At 38.6% G+C, this 19,056-nt stretch overlaps 1 protein-coding gene across 2 annotated transcripts in view; it reads right to left on the bottom strand.

Moving 5' to 3' along the window:
* The window catches only part of IL17RD (interleukin 17 receptor D), a 46,420-nt gene extending 27,588 nt beyond the window's left edge, over nt 1-18,832 (bottom strand). The window contains exon 1 of one of the 2 annotated variants that reach the window (XM_054077024.1): nt 18,642-18,832. In XM_054077024.1, coding sequence (XP_053932999.1) covers nt 18,642-18,782 — 141 coding nt within the window. In that variant the 5' untranslated portion in view covers nt 18,783-18,832. Of the gene's footprint in view, nt 1-17,810; nt 18,085-18,641 lie in introns of those variants that run through there. The other variant, XM_054077025.1, reaches the window with a different exon arrangement.
* Between the last annotated feature and the right edge of the window lie 224 nt (nt 18,833-19,056).

Consider the following 19,056-nt stretch of genomic DNA (forward strand, 5'->3'; position numbering starts at 1 on the left):
CCCTGTGGCTTGGAACAAACATCCACACTAGCCTTCTCCTAACAAGTGCCAGCTTAACTGACAGTCAAAACCCTGTAAGAAGAGAAAAATTCAAACCAAGACTGTACAGATGGCCCAGACACTGAGTTATAATCCAGGTACAAAAGAAAACAAAACAACAACAAACCAAACCTACTTTACAGAAAAATCTGGGAAATGAAACTTTCTTTTAAGAGTAACCTGTAATGCTTACTTTCCTAAACCAAACAGAAAGGAACCCAAACTTCACGTGTATAAGAATTTTCCTGACCTTTTGTGATCATTAAATACCTCATTTTTTCCCAAGACTGGGACATTATCCACGGTTTTATGCTTGACTGGCCACACAGGTAATTACATGTAGTCTGAACAAATTCTTCTGCCATTTCTACTAGATATGGTTTTCTCAAGTTCCTCCTATCATAAAAGAAGATTGAATTCCACAGCTGCTGACTTAAATCCTGTCAGAGAATGAGGTGCTCTCTAAATACGCACACGTATACTCCTACGCCAGCAAGCCTCATAGGCATCTTTGAGAACTTCTGGGCTGAAAAACTGATTGAAGATCATGAATTGCAGTGAATTCTAGCTAAAAAAAAATATCTTTAAAAAAGATTAAAACCATAATATTAATGCCTCTTTGTTACACTTCATTCCTGGCTATTTTAATTGCGATTTAGAAGAAGGCAAAGTGGAAAGTTACCTTACACATTAGTCAGTCTGATGGAGAGGTAAGAAATGACTGTAAGGAAAAATCAGTACAAAAAGAACGTCCAGCAGGACTCCTCGGTGCGCAACACGGCTCGGGCAGTTGTTCATAAGGGCTTTGCTTTAGAGCACAGACAGCTCTTAAAGCCACAACTTAACAACAATAGAAGCAAGTTTAATCTATACTGTTTACCACCTACCGTGAAAATCTTAAATCTCTGAGTCAAACCCAGGAATTCAATGCAGCAAAGCACTGCAGGGAAAGGGCACCAGCTCTTATTTCTCTCATGCAATTTGCAAGTTAGCCTAGGAAGTTTTCTACAGTTTGCTCTGTCACACTTAATTTTTTCCAGCTTCCTTGTGTGAATCATATTTGGTAAAGCTTCCAAAAAAAACCACAAAGGCCCCTAAAAAACCAACAGAACAAATAATCTCAAACAATGCAGGTTGCCAACAAACATTAATGAAATGTGCAAGTCTAAGCACATTTGGACAAAAGCCAGAAGTCTGTAGTTAAACAGCACTCCTTTAACTGTGGGACACGACCCCTGGCAGGAGAGCTGGGAGAAAAGAGGAGGTGGTTGAGAAAGGGCGGGAGAGAAAAAGCAATGCCAAGGCAGGTGCACGACTGGGGATCGTGACTGAGACGGAAGAGAGCGCGAAGAGTAAAGTTGGTTTTTAGAGGGACCCAACACAAATCGGTTTGAGAAACACTGACTTGTGCTACGAGCAACAAAGAATAACTCACACCTGAAATAATGGAGGAGGATAAATTAATTAATGAATTCATGCTGTTATGTATGCTTACTGCTTAACACAGCATACTGTAAAATAAACACGCCAGCTAATTATTCCACTCAAATTAAAGAGTATATTTTTCTTACGGTGAGAAGTTATCCACGACATCAGTAAGCCTACAGGATCCCTCATACTTAGATGAACCATTGCATAAGCACTGAATTTTAGCTTATGTCCTAGCACTTCTAAACTAACATATCTAGGAAACAATTATCTAATAATTACCTAGGAAACTGTCAATTAACTGCTTGTTCACAACCATTCTACCTAAAAAGTTCTAAACCGAAATTTCATGCATTGTTGGAGATCTTCATTGCAAACAAACTTGGAGCAAGCAGCTTAGAGGAACTCCATGTGCAGTACAGGGTGAGTTTATCCCATTTTTAACTTTTGAAAATGATAAGAACAGCTGCTTGCAAGGAAATCTTTGAAGCAGAACATCATATAAATGCTGGAATGTGAAAAATTTGGCATAACACATTATTTTGTTTTAATGACACAACCTCTTCCTCCACTCCTAATCCTTCTCCTCTATTACTTAGAAGTCACTGAAATTCTTTAAGAACTTTGCAGTTGGAAAACACGAAAGGTGCTTTCGTAGAAACTTAATTTTAATTCTTACTTACATGAATGAAACCTACAGGCACAACTAAGGAAAACATTACATATTCACAGGACTTCCTGACTGTAAAGAAGACTTATGCACACTGGTTTTCCGGGACCAATAGAAATAAACTGAAGTTTGGGTTCTGGAAGATATGGAGAAAGGTAATATAACAATAACTCCTCAACTCTACTAATTAGAGTGCCACAGAACTCATAAAACTTTTAAAGTAGATAGGATTTGGGATTGTTCCATCTTAATCCTTCTCTCTGAAGTAATGCAATTATTTTGGACATGAAAACCTATTCTTAGGGATTTAGAAGCACACAACTGTACTCATCCATAAGATTTTAAAACTGAGAATTCGTAAGCAGTATGGTTCAATTCCAGGAACAATCAGTTATTTTCTTGCCAAGATCCTGTATTTTAAATACCTCACACGATAGTTCTTTTTGCAGTAGATGAAGTCAAAAAACCAGCTTTCTTGAAAATGATACAAACATCTCTTCCCAAAGTTGCCATCCTTGTGGGTTACATCACTTTAAAAGGCTCAGGTAATGAGAAGCTGGGACTCCAAGGGCAACAGGCATCTACTCAGTAGAAACACAAAAAACCGCTGGCATTAAGTTCAGTATCCTGAGGGACATAGAAGAAGAATAAGGTGCCAAGAAGCACCATATTTATTCCATATACAGCCATGGCATTCAATCCCCTCATCGAAAGGGAGGGGCTATAATTTCAGAACAGACTGGCATGATGACCGTGTCAGACTTTTTTCAGTCTGGATGGGAAAAAAGACCCAAACTGGCAAAAATGGAGGAATCATTGACTAAATATGACTAAAAATACTTTTTGGTTAGAAGTTCTCGTACATCAACTAGGCTAATGAAATAAATTCCCTCTCCCTATAAATCTGCCCCTAGGAAGCAAGCAAGTATTCCTCCTTTCTTCCTTTCAAAGCTAAGGGGAAAGCTGCAGAAGTTGGCTTTCCGCAGAGTCAGAACAACTCTCAGCTAGGCTACCCTTCCTTACAACTGTGTTCAGGGTATGGGCTTAGATTCCTTCACTGCTACATCTTGTTACTCCCAACTCCCCGAGACAAGCATGCAAACAGTGATTCTTACTGCTCAACTATGCACTTTTTACAAATAAATTCCTTCTTAGAGCCTCCGTCTAGTCCTGGTCCATAGAAGATGAAAATTAGTCTCACAGCTTAAGCAGTAATACAATCAGCAGTGAGGATTAGAAGGTCCAGTGCTTACTCTCTACTGATGATCCACATGGTTGAACTTGAGAGACACAGGCAGATCCATTTGGTCGCTGCAGATTTAAAGCTTCAGCTGCCAAGGAATTTATACACTCCTGGTTCGCCTCTATGGAGTATAGTCATCACATCTGCAGCCAAAAAAACTCCATTTGGAATGTGTCAGAAATATACACAAAGCTGCACAAATACTATTAGTCCATCTCAAGGATATTGGGGAGAAATTGTACTCAAATATTACAACTGTATTGGACCCTCTCTGCAAACAAACTGGAACTGCCCCACTTAAAAGCCATTTAAGTAGGAAAAGTTCCACCAAACGATGATCAACATCATGAATTTGGACATTATGCAACAGACCCATCCAAAATGCAGCTTTCTGAGGAGCCCTTCTTGAGAATGTTTCTGAGAATCACCAGTACTTCACCTCAGAATTCACCTGATCACCACAGCTGGCTTCTTCCTTCTAGAGTATTGATTTTCTCACTCTGCAAATCCATATGTTTGGTCCCTATAATTGTACTGTTCAGTCATCTCTTTTAAACAAAACACCCTCTGCCATCAAGACTGATGAGGCTTCCCACAATGAAATAAGGGATGAAAATAAGACAGAACATATTCAAGTATTCCTCATCTCTCTTCAGTACTTGGACTTGTAAAGCACTAAGTACTGCTAAATCTTACTGTTAAAAAAAATATAAGGAGCTGTGTGTTGTTGAAGTATATCTGTACTGGCTAAGTCTAGAGGCTACCAAGTCCCATGAGATTTTTAACTGCTAAAAAATGGAACCTAAATATTGTTTATTAAATATAGATTTAATGTTTGATATAGTATTGAAATTACAGTCTGACTGCATTCAGTTTCTACTAATAAAAGCCACATCCTTGCCCATGGCAAGGGAGCTAGAACTAGATGATTTTTAAGGCCCCTTCCAACCCTAACTATTCTAAGATTCTATGGATATCACACTTCATAATCCACTAAAACAAATAAAGCAGTTTGAGAGATGCATTTTTCCTATGTATTTCCTAAGTGCTTTTGAAAGTAGGCCAAAGCAAAGGTTACACGTTCTATCCCTACTGTGCGTGGATAGTTCGTAACTGCCATTTTCAAACTAATAATACACTACTTGACACAAAACGTGGTATCTGCTACAGCACTGACACAACCTATATCACAACTCACTTGGGTTTTAAAACTACTTCGCTGCTGCCCTTTGCCTTTTTCATTAAAGATTGCTCTTACCCAGTTCATAGAACCTTGGAGCACTTTTTGTTCTTGTGTTATTGGTTATAATTGGATTATCTAATTAAAAAAGAACCACTATGGCAAAGAAAATCTACATCTTTATAAGCCTTAAGTCTTCAGTCTTCTTTTAAATTATAAATTTCCCTACTCACTAATCACACCTTGGGAAAAGTAACAGGAATGCTAAAATCAAATGCCTGCTGTACAAACGCAGCCTTGGCATATGGGTCTACTCTCTCATGACCTACTCTGACAACATGCAGGAATGGTGCAAAGTGCATTTAGCCTCCAGAAAAATACCATCATTCTGCTGCTCTAAGGAAATTCCTTTGGTTTCCATACAAGCTGCATCAATAACATCCAGACTCACCCCACACTAAGTCCTTACAACTGAAAGGAACCTGAAGAGAGGGTATCCTAAACTGTAATTTCACTTACCTCATTCAAATTGCCAGAAATATAAAGTTAGTTTAGAACACTATGTATCGAACACATAGGCTGTCCAATGAAGTGAAGGCGTATTTCCTTACACACTGGACCAGCACACTCTTGTGGTCCTGCATACACACGTAAATGAGACAGTGACAATCCTAACGCCTTAAGATTGAAGGATTCTCCATCTCACTTTTCTTCCCACCTAATTCTCTGTGAGACGCCTTAGACATGAAACACTGACCGTTTAAAAACAAACAGAAAATATACAAACACCTTTTGCACTGCATTTGAACAGAGGAATCATCTCTGTGCTCAGAGACTTGGGAAACACGGTTTCCTTTCCTGCTTTATCCATACACTATATGGACAACTTCGAAGAAGTTATTTAATAGCTTCTGTGCCTTAGCTTCTCATCTGTACAATGGGATAACAGAATTTCCTTTCTCCCACTTGTCTATGAAGTAATTTCAGATTGCAAAGTACACCGAGCAAGCACTTCCATCTCTGCTAAGTACACATACACAGCCCACACAGCATAACGAGATGCAGATTTCAGTTCACGCCCTTTGGTGATATTAATTTTTTACAACAAATCCACAGTTTAAACTTTCCCTCTCTTTAAAAGGGGAGTGCTTTGTATTTATGTATAGATTTAAGTCATTTTTTTTTTTAGTCTACACCTCAGATGATAAACTTTTCCAAGCTGCCCAAGGTAAATACTAAATCTTGACCCTATTATAGCTTGCTTTTTAGTTTTGCAGGAACACAAAACAGAAAGAAAAATCCCATACACCTAAATAACTTCCTTGATGCAGTCGATATATGGAAGTTAAGTCTTGACTACAACAGAAAATAGACACGCAGTTCTCCACATTACAATCTGTGGATTATTTGAACGAGTTGTTTTGATTAGAAATAAGGTATGAGGTTAAGTTACTATGGTAGTATAATCAGGGTAACTGGTAATAGCTGCTTATATAAATCTGATAAGAAGTATTTGAAACCTAAATTAGAATCTATAGAAATTTAGAATCAAAAACACCGTAGAAAGTTAAAACATAAACACTTAAGAATGAACAAATGTCACCTTTACAGAGGCAATACACTGAGCTTTCCACAAGGAGATGTTGAAGACATTGACTTAGAATCTAGCAGACACAGGGTGTTCAGGTCAGGTAAAATAATGAACTGCTCTGATTTTAGTGACAGATTATATTAACTTTTCTCTTGATTTTTAAGTAAATAGTTAGCTTTGTGTAATAATTTTACCATGATTGGATAGAAACGAATCAAGCAAACACAGCAAATATTATCTGAACCCTATTTATTCTCTTACTTCAGCCCAGAACCTCCAAGGCATGAGACACACCAAATTCACTGCTTACTCGCGTTCGTACTTTTCTTACTCCATTTTAAACACCACCATGAATTCCTTTTTCCCTCCATCTCTAGCTCAGTCAAAGCATAAAATAAAATATAATTAATCAGTTTAAGGAGAAAGGCCTCAAATGAGTTATCAATCTATTTTAGTGTTCACACAGCCATGATATGGTACTGTTTTCATCCCATATGCTCTCCTCATCTGATTTTCCTCAAAATAATGCCAAAAAGGCTGGTTTGCACCAAAAAAGTTAACCCATCTTTCAATAAATGAATTTTAATCAGTCTCTTACAGTATCTGTAAAAAAAAAAAAAACACTTCTGCTTCTGCCACATATCTTCTAAAGAAGGAAATACACAACTGCTTCCAAACTTTTCTAACCACATATTAATGCACAACAGTATGAAAACGAAAAACAGAGTATTTAAGGATGTTAACACTTGCTGAAGATAAAAATGTAATAATTTTTCCCCCCGGTTATAATGTCCTCTAGACAAACACATGCATTAAATATTTTAAAACGTAGAGCTATTTGAATACTACTTAGCAGACAAAAAAGATACAGAAACTTCAATCCGACTGCTTAAAGTTTCCATTAATGAAGTTTAAATCCATGGATGTCACACGTTACAATACATTTGAAAAGCAGATCACTTGAAGAAATCCATTATGCTGGAAGAACCTAACCATTACATGGGAGTTCACACTCTTAAAAACCCAAGCAACTACAAATACAAAGGTCTGAGACTTGGAAGCAGTTTGGCCACAGTACAGTACCAGTACATGTCTAAATATTGACCTGAAAACACATTACTACTGCCTTGAGGTTAAGGGATCAATACTGAAATACAGAAAGTATGAGACATTAACGCTATAAGTAGCATCTTTATACTATAAAGCAAAAAGAGATATTTGAAAAAGATTATACTCTTAAATAAAATACTTCTATTACATCTATATTCAGTGATTTTTCTGAAATCAGACACTTACACCTTAGACCATAAGGCTGAAGCGATTTGAAATGGAAATATTTCCTGTCCACTCACTGCCAGTTTCTGTTCCCAGAGTGATATAACAGATGACATCCAGTACAATAAATTCTTTTATTAACCATAAATTTGAGACTGCTTTAGGGATTTGAAGTGTTCAGTTTCATGCTGAAAAAATGTAATGTTATCCACAGACCATCAGCACGTGCAACAAAAACAGAGCCACAGGTTACACGACTTTGATCAAATTGTGAAAAAAACTCTTTTAAATTAAAAAATGCTTGAAAAAGCATTCACAATCATTTTTTTTTACCTCCTATTTTTAAAGAGCCACGCACACTAACAGATCTATTTTGGTAGGAAACTATCATTTCTAGCAAAAAAGTCTCTATATAGAAATTCAATACCTTGAACAAGTTTCCTTCTAGCAGTCGTCTTAGAAGCCAGAACTGCAACTTAAGTTTTCAAAGCTTAAGCATTTAAATACACAGATTAAAAAGTTCAATTGAATGCGTATTTCTCTCAAACATTTACCCGAATTCTGTTTATCAGTGTTAAACTGTTAATCCTAAACACTGGACAATAAGATAAATACTACACAGAATATAAAATCCTTTCCATTTAAAACTGCATCTCTGTTAAAATGAAATGACACTATTGTAGTACATTGAGAAGCAGATCCAAAGACCAGCAAGTTCCACTTTAATATAAAATATAAATGGTAACTTACACCAGGAATACTACTTGGATGTGATTTTAAAATACAAACATGGAAACAATTATTTTTTTCTCTGTCACCATAAAACCTGGTCACATCAGGAGAAGGAGGGGAAATCGTTCCTAGAACTACAAATCACTTTCCACACACAAGAATGTAAATAAACTACTGGAGTTTACCCATCACTAACTTCTGTGGCTGAACTGAACATAAACAATAACCAAACCATATATACCAAACATCACATGGCTGCTTTGAACAATAGCCATCCCTATCTATCAGCGTTATTCGATGACACCAGGCATTATTCTATCACTTATTTTGTGGCTTTGATTCCTACATTTAATGCCAGAAAGTAACAAAAAGAAAGTTCTGTCCTTGCAGCTCATTCTTTAGCGAGCTGAAAGTTCCATTTTCAAATCTCTGCATGACATTTCACGACTAGTGGCCCTTATTGAAAGAGAACCCCAAAAGTCAATGCCATGATTCGTGAATTACTCCTACCAATGCAACTATATGGAGAAACGTAAGCTATCCCCATTTGTATTATTCGTTAACTAATGAATAAAAGATAAAGTTTTTGTTTCCACTGATGTTATTCTGACAAAGTATGGAATAACAACTTCTCACCTGTTACGAGTCAGGTTGAGTTACGTGTTTGTCTTTTTGAGTCTTATTTTAACTTTTTTTGTGGTTAACTATTATTCCTCTCAGAAGGTGAACTAAGGAAAAGGTAATAATTAAACATCACAGACACAATTTGCTGAAGAAATGCAAACAATAAAGCAAAGTTGTAACTATTTTGGACTATATCATGTTACCGATACTTTGAAAAGCATCTTAGCTAAATATTTTGCATTATACAACAGAAAAAGCAAAACATGGTATTCTCTTATGACAAAAGCATTGGGCTGTACATGTGGCCCTTTCTTCTTTTGGGGCTGTTTATATGTGCCTTGTGAAGTGGTATCAGGAGATAAATAATTCTGATAGAGTAAATAAAATTAAAGCTTTTTATAATGAGGAATAATCCTTAACTACACTTAGTAACTACACTAATTTGCTCGTAGATACCCTACTAATAGGAGATGCTGCCTTCAGAGCAAGATAAGAAATAGAGAGCGTTATGTAAGACCTTTGGGTCACTCTGTAATTTTAGTGGTAATCTTCACAGATTCCATTCACAAAACACAGGCTACATAGTGAATTCCCCCCCTCGGGTTACAAATGAATACACTCCTCTTCATTTCCTGGCAGGAAGGGCTGTATAGCGTTACCGTGCGCTCTGTATTCCACCACAGAGTTGGCTGCATTTCAACAGACATTGAAGTGATTTCTGAAACATTATCATCTTCTTGCTTGTGAAAAATTCACTATTTAAAAAATGTTCACATGAAATATTTTGTATAATTTAAAGTTTCATATATGCTTAGTACAATAACCTCAAACTCTTTGGATCAGATACTTTTTTTAAGGTATCTAAATTAACACACGTCAAGGGTGGGAATTTTAAAAGTATCCAAATAGTGACACGAACATTGACTTAATCATAAAATTAGCTTAGGGATTTCCTGACTCCCCTGTCCAGCGCTCGGCTCCTCCTTCATGCTGCAGTTCATCACTTCTGAACACACACTGCACAGGGAACTCAGTGAAATTGCTCCAGTTGTAAAAGAAAACAAAGAAAAATACAGATACTTTCAATTCAAATTGGGTTAATATCATGATTTACAATGCAGCTCACAAATAGGTGCATTAAAACAGGTGGAGAAGGAAGAGCAAACAGCAACACCAAAGTGAGAGGAAGCAGATGGGAGTTAAAATTTCACTAATCAGCATCACTGCTGAGTCAATATAAAATGTAACTACACCCTGAGCCACAAAAGAGAACAAATCCCATTGAAAGTCAATAGGAGTTAGGGCACTCCATTCTTTTTCAGAATCCCACTCCAAGCTTCTAAGGATCTGCTCACACTTACAGGGAGAAGCTTAAATCACCCATTTATACCCGGTATCTCTAAGACTTCAAGGGGAAGCCCAGCACAAGCTTGAAATCTTTGCTTAAAATATTTGTGATTCAGCAACATCCCTTTCCACACCATATTTAAAGCTCATCCAGACAGAGCAGCCTTTATGCTCGGAATTACCTGTTCCAATTTCCATCCTGGTTTTGTTACTGCTGCCTATAATTAGGGGCAAGCTCAGACACGGAGGCAAGACTGATCCCCATAGAAATTGGAGGAGTATGAAGCAACGCGGGAAGGCTTCACAAGGGCTTTGGGACAAGATCTAGACTGGCATCTGGATAGCTCAGACAGGGGAAAGAGATGGAATTCCTCATTGTCTGGGCAGCTGTACCCAAAGTCACTCTGGTACGTTTAAAAACTATTATCCCTAAGGGCCTGTTTGTAAAGGAGTTTATTACTATCAACGAAGATGTGACTTTACAGGGAATGGCCTTCTATGACATCACATGGGACATTACTGTGGGAGTGAAATGCATTCTGAACTCATGTCCTGTTTAGAGGGCAGTAATATTCCCGTATACACAAAGAAGCAGCCAGATCAGAGTCTTGTTTTTCAAGCGGGCAAAGCATCCAGCTCTTGCACTGATGTGAATCGCGATTGTTTGGTGCCAGGTAATCACAAAGCATCAACCCACCTGAGGAGCAAAAGAAAAATTCCCAGCAAAAACAGGAGTCAAAGTTTGGCCACTGATTTTAAAAGGTGTGATTTTAGCTCTTTAAACAAAAGAAAAAACCCAACAAACAACAGAAACAAAATCATTCAACAAATCCGTTCATATTCTATGTTTAAAAGGAAAACAGATTGGGGTGTTGCTTCCACAAGCAGATGACAAATAGAAGTTTGTATATATTTTGTTTAAATCATTGTATAAAAACAATGACAGGACATAAAAACAATGTCTCTAAAGGCCGCAATTTTTAACTGCTTTCCAATTCTAGGCCAGTCACACCTGGAATACATATGTTTAACTGAGCAGCTGATAGCTTCTGGTTTTAAGAGTTTATAATATTTGCTGTTTGGTTCTAAATGTTCTCATATTATGCCTTTCTACCAGATAAAACTAAATTAATATGTAATTTTAACCTGCATTATTAAAAAAAGAAAAAAATCCTTCTATTTCAGCCTGTAAAATGAAAAAGGAGACCTCTCAGATCACTCTTTGAAACTTTAAATACAAATAGATTAAAGGAATCTTCACTATGGATATGCAAAGAACAAAAATTCCTTTTGTGAAGCTCAGAATCTAACCCAATAGCATGATTTAATCTTGGAGTTCTGAAATTTTAAAGATAAATATTAGAAATATGCATAAATATTTTTTCCATGATAAATATAAAACTCGAGAAAAAAGTTTATTTTATAAAGGCAAAGTGTGTTTTAAGTATCAATCTTATGAGTTTGGGATTCCCGTGGAGGACTACAATCCTCCTCCTTGAAGACACAGAGCAAAATTAATTAGAAATCACAGTTTGAGTGAAAAGTATTCTTGCAAAGAGTTCTTAGAATGGATCACCTTGAATGCGTTTGATGCTGAGGAGATGCCATAACTTTTCTTCACACAAAAGCAGTCATCAACAGAGCACAACCAGATGTTAAGTTTTCTTTTCTTAGTTTCTGTAAACCTCTGTGACCTCCCCCAAATTAAAAAAAGGGAATAGCATTTTTAAAGCCACAGGAGCTATCATTAGTGAAGCAGTCTAAGGATTTTCATTAATTCATAGCCAGCCAACCAGGAATTTTCCCACAGCCGTATACAAAAAAAAGTCAGGGAAGTCAGTGATTGCTTGGTTGGATTTGAATGTAGTCAGCAGCAAGATCAGAACTACCTAGTCCCTCCCATTGATATAAGAATGAAGAACACACGGAAGGTCAGAAATTAAAATCCAAGTCTGCCCACCAACCATGAGCAAAAACAGCATTTCCCTATTGCAGATGATAGAGAAACGGTTATTGCATAGCGTTCTGTGGGCTGAGACAATCACACAGATGGACTGAAATCCATTACTTAGAAATCTTTAAGCAGAAAACACACAGTTCCAAGCAGAACTGCATCCCTATCATGTCCCCACACCTTCAGACTCAGCTGTTGTCTAGTTGTTAGGGTGATACCCACAGCCTGTAGCAACTTAGGACCCAATACACAGCTCTAGTTGGGGCCCTTTAGCTCTGCATGCTCCGCATTTGTCCCTTGTAGTTTCAGTCAGCCCAGAGTTCCGGCACAGAAGGAGCTCGTACGTTCAACATTAGATCATCAGAATGCAAGGGGTACAGAAAAAGAACACATTTCAAAAGCACTTCACTTGGACATTACAATCACTTCTGCATTACTGTGACAACTTATGCTCTGTATGATATTTATAAAGAAAAACGCCAGGTAGACTCGCAGACTGCTGACTCCATGCTGCCAACACGGATGTCACCACTGCTCAGATCCTCTGCACTCCATCAGATCACCAAGTGGTACAAATCGGATTCACATCAGTCACACCCACACAACTCTAATTCTGTTGAATTAACCAGAGTTTATACCTTCAGGCCTGCAAGAAGAGACTCGATACCTGACCTAGTATGAAACCTCCCAGGACAAAACTACCTCTTGTATTTGTTTGAGCACATTAGAATAAGCAACGGGAGTGATGTGCCCCAAAACCAGATTTACTATCTTGATGAATAACAGCCCAAGATCAGATCTAGAAGAATAAAAAAGGGTGCTTATGCACCTACCGCATATACTTAAAGGGCGACGTGAAGATCACAACATGCATTTAACAAATTGCTATGACACTTTCCTGTTGAATATCCATTTATGTGTTACTGATAGATTTTGATACTTAATTGAAAATATTGTCTTATAGCCAGCATCAATGTTTTTCACACAGCAGGTGAGCTGTCAGTCTTTTTCCTCCTATCTGCCCTAGAAGCGAACCTTGATGGCTTTTTAGAGGTAGTGTCCTACCAGCAAAATGAAAGAACAATGGTTCTTCAGTCATCTAAAAGAAAGCCATCCCCTTGCCCCTTATATTCTGCACCATGCATACCTGCAGGCTTAAATTAGTCTTGTACTCTTTATTTCACCTCCACGTAAATCTGTTCTAAAGGTTTTGCTAGACACAATTCCAGCACTAATTATCAATGACACACAAAGAAAAGGATTGCACACTTGACCCTTTTAACCTGGTCATTATAGATTAAGAAATTCAGTAATGGATTGTTTAACTCAGGTTGAAGGAAGAACAGAGGAGTTTAATGTACTGGATACCTCTTGCAGGAGCCAAAAACTACATTTCTAATCCAACATAAAGAATTTATCCACCTGTTTGGAGGCAACCACCACCTACTGCATGAAGAGAAGAGCCTAACAAGGAACAGAGGGGGCTAAAAAAGTGTATGAACTGCAACTTAGTATGTGTCCTTTACTGGAACCTAACAATGCATTCTGAGTTTCCTATGTGTCAAAAAAATCCCACAAACAGCCAAGACATGAGGAAAAATACGGATGACCGTTGAAGAGGATACCAGATTAGAACGCAGACACTCCTGAGCCACAGAATTATCTTCCTTTTGCTATCTCTATACCACCTAAATGATGCACAAAGAACACAGTTTTGACACAACATCCTTTTTTCGTGTTCTACAATAATGTTCATTTTTAAACATAAAAACAACACCTGGTACAGAAAAATCAACATTAACCTAAAGTTTCAGAAAAATAACAACAAAGCAAAATGCTTCAAAAATTAAAAAAAAAAATATTTCTACATCTGAAAATTTAAAATGGTGTTTAAACTTCACAGTTCTCTCATAGTACTTCACACTCCTCTTATCCTGCTTGCTTCTAAAAAACATGCTAAATTTATGGGTAAAAACCAGCCTTTGAGCAGAATTAAGCAAGCAAGCTGACATCAAAGCTTTGTTTCATCATCTTTAGACTGATCTGTTGGAAAAGACAGCTGGTCCTTATTAAACACCCTTTAAATGTTGCAGTTTTAATTAAGTAACATCCATGTTACATTAACATTACCAAATTAACTAAAGAAAAGCTAGTATAATCTAATCGTGACTGCTTAACATCTTTTCACCAGTGGACTATAATGTATTAATCTATCAAAGCGGAACTTGTTCTTAAATAAGTGCCTCAAGATTCTAAATTAAAGGGTGATACAGTAGTTACTACATTTCTGCTATTTGAAAGCAGACTTTGGGGGGGAGTAATGCAGGGGGTGGAGTTTGACATCTAAACTAAGAGATATGATCTACAGAGAAAATGAATCCAACCTGCCACAGTCCTAATAAACTTCAGCTGCAGAAATCTTTTTAGGTCAACAGCTTATGAATTAACATCACAGTCAAATTTCTTCATTTCACACCAACATACAAGGAAATAGAAATTTTTATTGTTAATGCTTAGTTTCAATTAGTCAAGGAGGCTCGTGCTGCATAATTTTGTCCTCTAGGTCATGTGTTTGAATGTTCATTCTGGAAACACAGGAGTTGGACTGCAGAGCTCACAGTTTCTGAAGAAACAGTCATCTGCTTTTTTAAATATTAACATACTTGAGCTACTTGTGCGTTTCTAAATTAACTTAAATAGTCAGACTGTCATCAACACTTTTTGACACTAGAGTAAACAGGGTCACATTCACTGCTACGTTACATGATAAATGAAACTCAAAAAAATCAATTCTAAAATGCTATCACATTGTTCTATACACGCGTGAAGAGAAATCTATGGATTTGAAAAAAATCAGATAAAAATGGAGGCCAGAGCTTTCAACCAACCCTGGAACTGTCTGTAGATTAAAGGACCCCCTGATGGCAAACATTAACACCTTCCACCATGCTTCATCTCAGGTCTGTCTTCAGCCCAATATCCTTAATTTTTTTAAAATACTCTGCAAGAGAAAATTCAATTTTTAAACTGTAGGCAAAGACTAAGAACTAAAGGGAGGAATTTAAACTCTAGCATATTATTTCTTTCCATTTTACAAGGTATTCTTTCTCCTAAATGAAGTTCCCAAAACATATATTTAGCTGGGAAAATTATTTCAGTATGACTTATGCTTAGAAAAATCCTAGCTGTAGAGAAGAATGAGTATGTGTTGGGAGGGATGCTCGAGGAGATAAATGCAGGGACATTACAGCACGACCCTAAGGAGACAGACAGAGCTCCTGACAGTGGAACAGCAGTAAATGGGATCTAGAGAGTCTCTTCTATGAAAGAGAAAAGGAAATGGAAAGCTCCTTAAATAAAGAGCATAGAAGATGACACAGGGAGAGTTGCAGGGGAGAATGCATGGGAACAGAGACTCCCAGTATGTCTGATCAGCTTCGCTTAGCACAGCAAAGGAAGGTACAATTCTCAGCTAACAAGGCAAGGGAGGAGAAGTTTGCTGAAATGATGTATTATTTATTCTTCCTCATCATATGGTCTCATTAAATTTAGTCTTTATACTAAACACGGTTCAGTACCAGGAACTTCAGAGGAATTAAACATGTGAAAAAAATTACTCGTGTGTGTAGTCCCATTAGAATCCACAAAACAACTTGAGAGTAAAGTTGTTCATGTGTTTAACAGTGAATAAATGAATCTGAAATATATTCAAATCATCATCAAAGCCCAACTCTGTCTTCCCTGTCTACTTCATAGCTTGTTCATTGGATGAAAAAAATTCAGACTACATTTCCAGAATAGCTCCCCATGTGGACACACTTACTCAAGAAAAAAGAGGCCCTCCCCTGATGTATTTTTTCTGGATAAAGCTATGGATGTGATGTAGTAAGATCATCCATATGGAAAGAACATTCATATGGAAAGAACATCCATATGGAAAGCTACTTTGTAATGCTATTCTGCTTTAAGCAAGCGTTCTACCTTAATCTGAAATAACATTAAGTGTAGAAATACATTAAACTTTCTGTTAAACATCAATGAAAGAAAACCTAGACTTAAAGTCAACCCAGATTCTAAAATCCCGGATCCATTGAAATAACTGATAATTCTCAGAAACAGTAATGTTAAGCTACTCGCCCAGATATGAACTTCTTTCCTGCTGCAGACACATGTTGGGCTTGCAAGACAAACACCTTAGTATTACTAAAGAAGGCAATCAAAATAAGCACATATTTTGTGATAGAATTTCTAAATAAAAGAATCACATCTAAAGACTTCAGCTTTGTAAACACCAACTATTAACAATAATTTCAGGAGCTGTGATTCAAGACATCAAATACTTCCTCATCACATTCTTTTAACCATAATCCAGTAATATGCTCTGATCAAGTCAAGCTTTTATTGCCACAAAATACGGAGGAAACTTAAAACTGTATTTTCAAGAGTGAAAGGAAAATAAGCATTACTTGTATAAATGTGCCAAGATGGAATGTGGACTTCCAAAAACATCACTCAAACAACAGAAGACTCATCAGGAGTGGGAAATGCAGTTTTAGTAGAGAAAAATATCCAACATTTGTGTATCTAAATGTACATACAAACACCCAGCTATCTACATTTTATTTCTCCTTAAACAACTATTTTAAGTTTAAATTGTTTATTTATGTCATCGGGAATTACTTTGATTCAACTGCTTCCTTTAATGCATGCTAGACATCTTTACTTTCTCTATATAGAATGTTAAGATTCATTCATGCCCTTAACACACATTAATTAGACGCTACTTATAAATAACCAGCAATAAGAATATCTGTTTGAATAGCACACAATTACTTCAGGGCTTGTGTCTTTTCAATCAGTCAGTGTCCCTGCAGTGTTTAGAGTGGCAGAGGGGAAGTGGCCTGTGGTTAAACAGAGGAAATACCAAGGAATTTTAATAGAGCAAATAGTCTCTTTACTTCCTACAGGGCACTACTTCAAAGGCAGCTCTGCTCCAGAGCAGACAATGTGTTAGAGGGGCCATCAGTCACTTAGTGGTGTGTCAAGTCTACTCAAAACTTACCTGCAGACCAAGATAAATACCACAAAACTGAGACAATGGGTACCATCCTGCAGTCATTACTCTAATAAACGCCGGCCTGCCGGGATTAGGAAGGCAATCACAAGTAAGACTGATATTACAAAACCAGATTATGAATTAGAATTCAAACAATCAGGCAACGTATTGAATAAAATGGCTAGGGAAATCTGATCTTGAAGCTGAAAACATAAAAAAAACCCCCGAGAAACGAGTACAAATATTTAACAAGCTAAAATGTTACATTTGTTTTTGAAAAATAAAGAGGGGGGTAACCAACTTGAAAGAGTGATTTTTACTGATCTAAATGCCAATCAAAATAATTGTGTTAATGGAATTACACTGTGGCACATTCAGGTTTAAAACACACAATAACGTTAACTACGTAAGCAAAAAAATAAATCCAATACAAACTACATCTGCATATTTCTACAAACGTCAAAATACACTATTCAAGCGTTGTGACTTTTAATGGTGACAATTTACTGAATAGCTGCTGCCAAACTTGACAGAGCTCCACACAGCGCTCCTGAGGAGCATGTGGAGTCTCCATCCTGCCTACATCTGTGCAACATACAATAGACACACTGAGCCAAAACATTTTATGCCTAATTCACAGCTAAAAGAAGACCTAATAAGAGAGTTCGAACCTTCAAGAGTTCCATCCAACACAAAGGTTTAGGTCTGAAGCTTTGTCAGGATGTGAAGTTCGGTTTCCCACACTCTCCCTTTACACCTCCCCAACGCTTTCGCCTTTCTAACCCCTACAAACTTCTGAACCGTGTGTTGCTGTAACGTTCTCAAAAGCTCTGATCTGAAACCAAGGAAATCCCTACTGACAGCCCAACAAAAAGGAAAGGCAATGAAAGTCAGCGCTGCTGCCTCCGGTGCGCCCGCACCGCCAGCCCCGCCCGCAGCTGGAACCGGACAGCGGGACGGGGGCAACAAAAATCCAAACCAAAACACACCACCCAAAGGCTTTTTTTTAAAAAAAAATCAATTAAAAGCAGAAGCAATCAAGAACAGCCTGACAGCAAAACACACCAGAAGCAGGAACAAAAGGCACAGAGCAGGAACAAACTGTTTGCTGTTCCACAATTATCACCTTCCTCCCCTCTCCTCCCTCCCGTAAATTTCCTACATCCTCTGTATAATGACCAGGCCTGAAGCTAAGACCCCAAGGCGGCCTCGAATCATTAAAATAACAAAGCCCAAGCGATGGTTTTGCTCCTCTGGTCTCCGGAGGAAGGGACCTGTTGAGTGACTTCTCCAAACTCCCTTTTTACACAATGCCTCCCTCTCCCAGGCGAGAAACCAGTCATTCCCGTGAAATGCCACCCTCTCGCCCGATCTCCAGGAGCCGAAGGAAAAGTTTTTTCCCCTCGAAGGCAGCCGCCTTCCTGCGCACACGGGACCCGCAGCCGAGAGCGCCGCGCACGGCCCCGGGAACGCCGCACTGAGCCAACACCGGTTCTACTCACCCTCCCTCCGCAAGCCTCGCCCGCTGCCCCCCGCCTGCCGCCGGCTCCTCCAGCGGCCCCGCCGGCACAGGCGAGGAGCGCCAGGAGGCAGGAGAGCATCCCGGGTAGCACGAAGCGCGTCCCGGGCGCCATGGAGCGCATCCCGGGTACCACGGAGCGCGTCCCGCCGAGCAGCGGCAGCAGCCCGGCAGCACCAGGGCAGCCCCTTCCCCAGCCCCTGTCCCAGCCCAGCCCCGTGCATGCGCGGCGCCGCCCGGGGGCGGGGGGCTCCTCCTCGCCCGGGTCCCCCCGCCTCCGCCCCCGCGGCGCAGAGGAACAATGGGGGCGAGCCGGGCAGCGGTTCCCCCACGTGCGCATCTTGCCCGGGGAGCGCTGGGGCCGGGGCTCCGCGGGGACAGCAGCGCCTCGGGACGCC

Source organism: Cuculus canorus, chromosome 11 (genome assembly GCF_017976375.1).
Source record: "Cuculus canorus isolate bCucCan1 chromosome 11, bCucCan1.pri, whole genome shotgun sequence".
Classification (NCBI taxonomy): domain Eukaryota; kingdom Metazoa; phylum Chordata; class Aves; order Cuculiformes; family Cuculidae; genus Cuculus; species Cuculus canorus.